Source organism: Neodiprion pinetum, chromosome 3 (assembly GCF_021155775.2).
Source record: "Neodiprion pinetum isolate iyNeoPine1 chromosome 3, iyNeoPine1.2, whole genome shotgun sequence".
Classification (NCBI taxonomy): domain Eukaryota; kingdom Metazoa; phylum Arthropoda; class Insecta; order Hymenoptera; family Diprionidae; genus Neodiprion; species Neodiprion pinetum.
This window is the reverse complement of record NC_060234.1, coordinates 29,902,410-29,913,071: the sequence shown is the minus strand read 5'-3', so window position 1 is coordinate 29,913,071 and position 10,662 is coordinate 29,902,410. Positions and strand designations below refer to the sequence as shown.

Here is a 10,662-nt window from a genome sequence, read left to right as displayed (position 1 = left end):
GTCAAAAAACGGGATCGAAATCTACAGACTGCAGTGATAAGGTAAGCGAAAAAATATGTAGGTACGATGGGTGTACAATCTATAAATATTATCGTTAACAACAACCGTTTACACGCAACGATTGAAAAAAAAAAACGACAGTAAGTCAACATGTAACAAAATATTTATTAAATAATGAATAAGTATTTGAACACATTACAGCGTATCATTATAATAATAATAATAATGATAATAATAATGATATTTATCGGTGAAGCTACTTATGTAAAAAAAAAAAAAAAAAACGTTACGTTTACAGTCTAATCTGTATTATAGAAACAAGTAACACATTTGCAACGTCTTATGTATAACCTATTCTAAAAGTATGTCTATCAACTGTTTCAACAGACTTAATACTGGCGGTAAAATGATCGCTTCCGACTTTTTGTTGCTCGAATTTTTTCCGGAAGTCCTCGGGCGTAAGGTTTTTTGCCGTTTGTTGACAGATAGTAGATGCCTCGTGCGCTGTAACGCGGGGTAAAAATTTTCAAAATGCCACGAGACGAATTTCCATTTTTTAATCGATACTCACGTGGACGGCGTGTCTTCGCCCATCAAGACGTACTCGTTCTCTGCTGGGTTGCACCACCCGATCAAGTAAGATAACAAATTCGCACAGGGTGCCGCCCAGAAGCCAACTTCCGTTGTTATTGACTCGATGTAGTACGGTGTTACCTTTGTATGGTCGCAGGACAAGGTTTCTAAAATTGCAACGAAATAAAAAAAAAAAAGTGCCGAGCTGTAAGTACGCGTCGGTTGGACTGTGATACGAGAAGTGAGCAGGTAATTGTTGTAAATTTATCAATTTTTTTTCACATGCAGAATAAACGTTTTCCAACATCATAAACCGCACGTAGCCAGGCAATTATTCAACGCCCCTCACCAAAAGAATATGACGTCGACAGTCGTAAGAAATTGGTGGAAATATGTGGTTCGAATTTCGTGAACGAAACGTTTTTCTAAATTCATTTGTGAGGTGGCCAGTGTTCCACTGCAAGATGACGAGTATATCATTAACCGAATGAAAATAAGATTATTCATGCAGAAATTCATCTGGACAGGATGAAATATAGTTTCTCATGCAATTATCGTTATAAAAATACAAGATTGTACTAATTTTCATCCCGCTAGTCAAAATAAATAAATAAATACTGATAAAAGCGTGAAAGTCTTTGTAATGCATAACGAATAAATATGTTTATTTGGCTGAAAAAATCCTGTTTTCTCAGTCAAGTACAACATTGTGACGTTTTTATTGAATTACTTATATTCGCAAAATTACATCAGAGTCTTGATTCCGAATGGCGTCGCCTCTGTTTCAGTGTAAGCCGTTTATCGTATCTCTATACCGTGAAGAAAGATGAAGATGAAAGATGAACTCAACTCACATAATCTCTGGAATAACGATAAGTTGAAAAATGAGGTGAATTTACGCAAGACGATTATCTTACAATAGATAAAACTGCCTAGATAACGTGCACTACCGGAGATGGAAGTTGAGTAATTCGGCGCGGCCGGAGAACGTAGGAAAAAAAAATAATGTAAAATATCTGCTTGCATAACGTTGCAAAATTAAATGTCTTACGGAGTATGGATGTGCCGAGGCATCCGGGTTGACTCGATCCTCCGTTTACGTAAAAGTCGGCGTGGCCAGTCGGGCCCCACTGACCAAGTATACCAGCCCCGGTGTGGATCACGTCCACAAAATGAGCGTCAGTGTCGTCCAAGTCCAACGATCTGTTACCTCCACCCATGTAGAATAGTATCGTCGGATCCAGTCCTGAGGAATCGAGATGTGTCAACGTGTGTGCGCAAAAAAAAAAAAAGAAAAAAAGTGCGTCATCGCTGTTTAAAATAACGTACGGATAGTACTTCAACTTTCGAATTGACAATGAGATGAACAAATTTACAGTCGACGAAAGTCGTCCTTGAATTTCAATTAAATTTCTCACACTTCGTTGTACGAGCGGTTGGATTTTTTATTTTAATTTTTTGTTCCGGTGATGGGTTTTATTCGAGCCTGAAGTGCATAATGCTATTATAGCAATCGAATTGCGACAGCTGCGTGACTTGAGTGAGTTATGTCGTAACTATAAATTTCCATCTCAGCTAATCAACGACGTGTGAATAATGAAATTCATCTGTACAAGTCACGATCTTGTAAAGCCAGGTTCGCGTGTAATTGTACTTCTACCTTAGCCTAGAGGTGATCGATAGTGTTTCAACTCTAGGTATTCCGAGATTGTAATTGAAAAAACGTATAACCATTAGAGAAATGTTATTAATGTGACTAACCAGAATATTCCTTCCGCGTAGGATACAAATCAACTTTTCTTCTTCGCGAATGAAAAAGTTTTAACGCGGTTGAAGAAGATTCATTCTCACAAGTTAACACGAATTATATTGACTCCAGTTTTGACCGACAATAAAACATATTTTATACTCACGACGAATAAAGACGTAGTACAGTTATCACTGATGGAGTAGTTTCGTTTTGCTAGTCTTTATTTATTTTCTTTTTTTTTTTTTTGTGCCGCAGTGCAAAGTTGCAGCGGGGTAAAAATTTCTCCGGTCACGCTGCGCTTGAAAAAATCAGAGTGAGAGAGGCTCTTTTATGTCAGCTAAGAACCCCGATTAACGTGAGAAAGAATCTCGTGAACGGCACTGTAGCGCACAATAAACAGAGAGTTTAACGAACAACCGAGGTCGATTTCGAAAGGGGCAAAGTCGCGGCGTGTAATAGAAGGTAATTGCACCACGGAGCGCGGCAATCGCGTTATTTTCCTCATGCAGTGAAATTGACGAGTACCTGTTATCCGGCCGAGCTTATCGCCGGGCAGGTGATTCGCCATCAGTCCAGCGATGTGGGCACCGACGCTGTATCCCAATACGTGAACAGACTCGACGGGGATTCCTCGGGGATGATTTTTCAGGTACCGGACGAGCTGGGCGATGCATTGCGAGCAGAAATTCGGCCCCCATCGAACCTGGGAGAGACACGGCTCGCGAACAAGGGAGCCATAATCAACGATTATCACGTTGTAGTTCCCCCTTGTGAAATACGCTGCAAAACACATGACAGTATCATCGGTTTTCAGGATATCCTCTCGTCGGAAACGTCACAAGATACAATTAGACGCAAGAAAAAAGTTCGAAGGTGTGATTTAAGCTGACGAAGGTACGTTTTAATCGTTTAATTTAATCATCGATACACATATCCCTCAACTACGAAAATATTTTGTGCAATATCAAAGTTCGACTAATAGTTCCTGATAGTGCTGGACGACTTGGCCAGCTTAGCCGGCCAAGACTGTAAAATTGACTTATTAGCTGAAAGTTGGCTGCATGGCTAAAGTGATTGGCCAGCCAAAATAGCCAATCAGCCTATCTTAACCAAACTTAAAAATGCAGAAAATCAACAAGCAAATTAAGTTTTCACCTTTTTGATTCGAACTTTTAATCAAAATACCATATAAATAGACGTTTGTCACTAACGGATGGAAAAGTTTTTGAGCGAATCCAATTTTAATATTACCGAATGATATTCCAACAATGAGTGCAGTTGGGAAATAATGCGTATTAAATTATTCGAAAATATGCGGAGCTCGGTAAGTTAATTTGAAAAGTTGATCCGAACAAGTATCACATTTGACAGACGTTAATTTTTATTCTTAGGTTAGATGATTATTATTGATTGATCAGCCTTTTAGGTACTTTTGAAAATTGGATGACAATAATTCTGTAAAGTCAGTATAATAAAACTCATTCCAGTTGCAAGTTCGAATGCAAAAGGTGAAAAATTCATTCTTTTGTTGATTTTGTACATTTTTAAGTTTAGCCGGTTAACGGGCTAACTTTTTTGGCCGGCTAATTGTAAGCCGGCTAAATCGTACAGCACTAGGTCCTGATTATATTGTAAATTTCACAGAGATCGCTGTATTTACGATACGATAATGAAAAATAAACAATTTAGTCACTTTTCATTAAATGCAGCTCATTTTGTTCGCAACATCAATTTTTTCTTCAGCGACTCATTGTCAGTTAATAAGAAATTATATTCTAAACGATAAAGTTCAGTTGTACTTTTTAATGTCTTTCTTGGTAGTTCTTTTTTCACAATTGTTCTTGAAGAAACGATTAATAGAAGCAATATATTCTTATAATAGCACGCTTACATGATCACGGTGAATAAGTTAGTTTAAACGTTATTTGCGAATTCCTCCGTTACTTTTCTTCTCGTCTTCTTTACCAGGGTGACGCATTGACAACCAATATACGATTTTAGAGCGGACGATTTAGCCGCGAATTGAATTAATCGTCATCCTTTCACTATCTTTAAAATACGAATTTAAAGAGCTCCAGCCACGTTATGCAATTCTCCTTTCGCCCGAAACATTGAACTTTCAAGTTTCTGACGTGGCCGACATTTGTAATACAAACGTATATAATTGTTAAAAATTGAAACTCTTTAGAAAATCCGAAATTCACTACGCCCACGAGCTATATTACGTCCAGTCACCTTCTCAAGTGCAAGGAGAAATCATATCATCCGTATGAATAATTACGTACACTTCGCTGAATTCGAAATATAGATTGCGAAAATATAAACAATGGTTAAGAATCTTTAGCAAAACTTTCTTCTCTGTGTACACTGCGGAGGTAATGTCAAACAAGAATGTCAATTGAACCTAATAATTAGATAGTCGAAATTTTCCAGCTCAGAGGTCTTTCTGCACGCAATGAAAGCTGCGACTTATTCGGCAAAAATTGCAGTGGGTTCGGTACAAGGCATCTTGAGCAGCGCTCACTCTAATACTTGAAAAATTAAAGAAATACTCTTCAAATCCTAACAAAGTAGAAAGTGTTTAATTCTACAGAATTCAAATTTAGGGGTTGCGATATTTGAACGAAATTAATAAAATTCCAACTATTCGTTGTAAGATAATATTTAATTTACCCAATTACGCAACCAGACACGAACTAAAGAAAATTATACTTATGTTATATTCTCACCAAAAACCTTCGTTTTTTAGTTTTTGTCACGCCTACTCAAAAGAAAAGTGCAATTGATCATGCCGAAATCTCGAATGTATTCATTTGCACAGGTCCATATCGCTTATGTAGATTACTGAAATATGCACCCAAAAAAATACTTCAGTCACGGCAGCAAAATTGTTATCTGGTCGTCGTAACGAAATATATTGTCAGCACGACTCTTCATTTTGTTGACACAACAAAATGACACAGATTTGTTTCGTTGACCATACTAAATCATTTTTTTATTTATAATATATTGAGTTTTTTTTCAAAAAAATGGCGATGTCTTGAAGTGCGAATCGAATTATTGTTGTACGGTTAGCTAAATGTTTTAATGTTTGAGTACTATAACCTGCGCGCGAACAACGCGCACTCGTGAAAATTCAAATTCAACGTCCGCGTCAAATCTTATGTGTACCGGCGACCAAATGCTCTGGTTGCCGGTACCGGAATCTGCGCGTGAACGTTGCGCAGTAATGCGAGTTCGCAAATCATTGCTGAGCACGCCGCATACCGAGTTTAGTCGTCGCGTGCAGCGGGTCCAATTTCAAAAGTTCTCAAACGCGTAGAACAAGAACCACAAGTCGAAAAATACTGCATATAACTTTAATCGAAGGAAATACAAACGGACGATGAAACTAGTCTGATTTTACGAGAGTGGAGTGGAGATTTTACGCGTGTCAATTCGTCGCAATTACAATGGAATTCACACACAGATCTTTTTACTTCTATCTATTTCATCTTAATTCCGTTTTCTCATTTATGTTGTCCATACAAAACAAACGGTCTGTTGTTACGAAACAATGCAGCAAAATTTTTTCAAATACTTGACAATTCTTTTGTCGTGATAGCGAAACTTTTTTCTGGTTGTAGAATAATCTCGGTATTTCCTTGGGATCAAAGGAGACGGTTATTGGTCGCTAATTACCCTTTCGAAGGTCGGTACTAGGCGCCAGATTTCTCCCACCTCCAAATCCGTGGATGATAACTTTTGTTGGATGCAGATTGTTGAATTTCGATCTGTCCAATGAATGAGGATCCAAAACGTCGATGAGGAATGGATTCTTTTGCGTTTCCCTGGTTACAGAAATAATCCCAAGTTAATAAACATATTATACGAATGAGAAGTAGCCCAAACCTTCATGCAGTATATCCGAAGTTCAACTTGCGAAACAGCGTAATGAGCACGAAAAATCACCGAACACCGCATTGCTCAATTCCTAAGGTTTCATATTTTGAAACCACTCAAATTTCCAAACGTAATTGAACCAATTACTTATTCGCAGTGTCCCAGTTTTCTGATTCAACTTACGGCGCCTTCAGGCAGACCTCAGAGTCAGAGAAGTAGCGATATAATATTGACAGTTTTAATGGAGACAGACTGTGTATACAGCGTCTCGTATATTTAAAAGCAAAATGAGCAGATATTTGACGGTTAAAAACGAAACTCAACACGTGCGCGACTCCCAGTACCCAAGCGAAAGTGAGACACAACACGGAACAGCGAAGAGCTTGTGAAACCGAAACGGCACTTCGTATTTTACCATTTAGCATTTCGGCGGCGGAGAAAAACATTCTAAACGGTCCGCTTATACAGCGTTATAAACGCTTTACGCAACTTCGAGATGCGTACGATACGTGCTATTTGTAATTTGTTCTATGCCTCGCAGTTATTTTTCTCCTCTGTTCTTTATCGTTGAGAGCAAAGGCGCATAAAAGTGGCGCGCAAATCTTTACCCACTAAATGGCGTAATGCAACTCCCAAGAGAAAGGCGGCTCTGCTGTGTTTATTGAGGTCACTTTCAGCTGAAGGTGAAATGATCGTGATCTTGAAATGCTCGAACAGCCTCAAGCGTGCATTACACTTCTCAGAGCTGCAAAACGCGCCCAATTTGCAACAGGATTTTGGTCGTTCGAATAAAATATGAATTACGTGGCAATTCGACTTCATAAAAGTCGAATTTCCAAATGTGAATAACCACGTGCGTTACGTATATTCATCGTCACGTGTAGTCGTCGTGTGTACATCCATAAAGATGTAAGAATAATACATTATTCATTACTGGATGATCTAGGCTTATGAAATCATGAATGAAAAAATCATTCACCAGGTACGTTGGGAATTGATTTACCTATGTAGTAATATGATTTTAGTTTACCTTGTGTACAGATAAAACTCAATCCGTGGGTTTGGACACACGATTGGCCCCTTGAGGCACGAAGTGTTATTGAAGAGATCCTCCAATGCTTTCGACTGCCCCCTTACACCACCTAGTTAAATGATAAAGATACTGTTACAGATTCAAAGTCTAATGCGATTATAGCCTGGGGCGAACGATTTACTTGAACGCGAGCCGAATGATTTTTTGGAAGTCGTTAATGCACGCGCGATTATTATCTGTTTTGCAAGAATTACAAGCCAAAGCTTTCGAGCACGCAATCCATCCATCAGTAAGAAATCCATAACGTGATACTCTTACCTCCGGTTATGACATATTTGATATTCACTTTCCTCGAACGAAAACTGTTAAACGGTTCAGTGATCTGTGTCTTTCAGGAAGTCCGGCAAGTTGCCTGAGTACAGTACTCACTGCCTACCTAGGCAGCGCGCCTTGTTATCCAGTTTACATATCGTTACGTACCAACCTACGGATATCGGTACCGAACACTCACTTTTATCAAGCTGAACGATCATCGGTAAATCAAAAAGCAAGAGGTCACTTTGCAAACATATCAATTAACGCGTTTGAAAAACAAAAAATTGTGTGATTTGTCATCGAACCACTGCATTAGTGCCACTGCGGTATTTTCCAGAAAAAATATTCACAACGGTGTCGCTCAAAAACATATACCAATATTACTAATGAACATGCAAGACACCCCGGAAAAACACCGTTTTATGTCATTCGATCCATTGAACGGTCGTTTAATAGATCCTGGAACAAGCCGTGTTATGTAAGATTGTTCACTGTTTTGTGTGATAGATCCGGTTCCATGAAATTAATATGGAATACTTTGGTCGGCTGATTTTCAGATTGACAAGTACGCGTGTTAAAACTTCAACGAATGCCCTCCTGGATGAAATGGACGATTACACTTGATTTGAGAGACTTTAACAATAAGACAGAATTACTGTACACCCAATTATTAAAGACGCTGTAAAAAGTGAAACTAAGGCTAGCGGCCAGAATTAGCAGCGGATTCGTCTCAAAAAAAGGTATCGAGGTCCTCGCACTTTTCATCCGAATATACATAAATGGCTGTATAACATTACGGGTATATAAGTGAACTAGATTATCCTATTTGAAAAAGTTTGAGCCCATTGAGCTGCGGGTTTAGTTTCAGCTCGACTCAGAAGAGGTGTCAAAGAAACGGCGGTGTCGTAAAAATAACCCGCGGCTTTGAAATAAATTGAATTGGCGAAAAAGCTTACCGACAAACAGAACCGCAGAGACGAGGGCAGCGGTAATAAACACTCTCACGACACTGATCGCCATCTCCGGCTACGCGGACGTCCGTAATTTAACATCTAACAGGAGATGAAAAATCAGCAAACGTGAATCGACGAGCGTCCGGGCACGAAATGTAAACTCATCGGAATCCGAGAGAATTTAGAAAGTAAACGTACCTCCACACCAGGCCTACGTCAACGTATCGCGAGTGCGTGGTGGGTGCGCGTGCATCACGCACGTAACTCGCGTACTCACACACGTAGGTATCTTGGCGTTACGACGCGTGCACCGAGGCTTCACGCCCCGGAGACACGCGGGGATGATCCTGGCGAACCTCCCTTTTGAAAACCGGTCTGCCCGGCTTTCAGTAACCGCCCACGATATCTACCAACGATCATAGGAAGTCATCTATTAGTCCTGACCAACGCAACGTAACGTTACGCGCGTTACGATTCGCGTTACGCGTTACCCCTGCTCCTCTATCGCCTAGCCTAACTCGATTCTAGCTTGCCATCAAGGCCGTTCCGTCAATCAAACCACAGCCTTCCAACTTCTTGTGCCTGCACCTTGCCGTCGAGGCGTTCCAATTTTTTTTTTTTTTTTTTTTTTTCTCATCTTATTCTTGGCTATTGAGCACCGTTAGTGATGAAAGTGAAGGATCAAAAAGGAACCCAGCTTTTTACCTACCAATTGTAACATTCGGGCAATACACCGATACAGCAATGTCACTTCGATACTGCTGGTTGACGATGAGAAGATCGTCTTATTTCACTTTACTCGAACGAAATCCTTACTCGTGTCTGATTAAGTAACCGTACCGATGTAACAGCAATTGGATTGCAAGTGGACAGGACAAAACCAAGACTAGTCTACAGTGAAATCCTTGACCCACTTGGTGGAACTTACTATTAGACGTTAATTATGCGCTTATCAACTCACGCAACGCAACAATCGAATAGCGTTCGGCTGATCATTCATTTAAATCATGCGATCTGTTTCGCCTGTTTTCTCCGATCTTATCCACGCGCGATTTCAGCATGATGTACAATGAAATATTATCTCCGGTCGGTGATTTGCCAATTTTTCGTTTCAATTTATCCTGATCAGAGGAGATCGATCCCCGCTAATTGTAAGTACTCCAACTAATACAAAATAAAGAGAAAACATAAGCTGTCGATTTTACTGTGTCAGACAAGGTGATCTGTACGTGTTAATTTTTTTTTCTCATTTTTTTTTACACCCACATTTCCGATGTCCTCTAGTAAATACACGGCATTCCTCTGTCTCGTCCCTGTGCCAGATCGGAGTAATAATTGCATAGAACTTGCATCGTCGATTTGCGTTATATGAGCAGGTAATTCAAACTGGACGTTGCGTATAAAAGCGTCCGTGTTATTAATTCATCGTCTGTCTCTGTCGAAGTGATCGACGCGCATCTCCTGAAATCTCCTCACAATCGAGAGGACCTATTAAATACTGCATGGGGATGAACACGATGTCTGAATAAACGCCGAAAAAACGTTTACATCGTGCGTTTTGTTTAAAATTCGGTATTAAGTTCCCGAAAGTGATGTTGATTTGAATGTGTTGAAAACTTGTTTCTCTCAATGTTTCTCGATTGCTGAATTCTGGTCGGAAATGAATACGGATAATTTAACGACGGTGATACTCAGCTTTCACGCATAAATCGATCTGTACTCCGAACGGAGAGAAATTGTCCGCGGATGATAACGAGTCAAAATTGAGGTGTTTTTTAAAAGATTGGCTTACACTTTATTGTCAATAGTCGTCAGTAATTTTGTATTATTACAATACATCCAAGTTATATAATATACATACATATTTTACATAATAATAATAGATAATAAATATTAACAAACCAGGTAACATCGCTATAAGACAACATTGACACTAAACTGCCAGATATTATGTCTAATTTGATCATCCCTATGATATTATTTGGGCGTATATTGTATTTCAAGTCTGGTTTTACCAGGCCACGATGAATTCAAACGACAAGTTTCAAGTCTTTGAGGGGACGCTGCAGGCAGTTCTTACCGACTGCGTTAAATGTCTTCTATATTCACTATTGTCAGAGACTATGCATCGTAATGCAAAAAAGGGCATATCACTT

The 10,662-nt window shown here is 39.3% G+C and overlaps 1 protein-coding gene across 1 annotated transcript; it reads right to left on the bottom strand.

The window, feature by feature from the left end:
* Window positions 1-238: 238 nt before the first annotated feature.
* On the bottom strand, window positions 239-8,708 carry LOC124215406 (inactive pancreatic lipase-related protein 1). Its single transcript, XM_046618781.2, has 7 exons — window positions 8,510-8,708; window positions 7,236-7,347; window positions 6,005-6,153; window positions 2,849-3,103; window positions 1,625-1,819; window positions 572-740; window positions 239-504 (listed from the first exon to the last, which is right to left on the bottom strand). The coding sequence occupies exons 1-7, from the start codon at window positions 8,571-8,573 to the stop codon at window positions 390-392; spliced, it is 1,059 nt and encodes a 352-aa protein (XP_046474737.1). The 5' UTR covers window positions 8,574-8,708; the 3' UTR covers window positions 239-389.
* Between the last annotated feature and the right edge of the window lie 1,954 nt (window positions 8,709-10,662).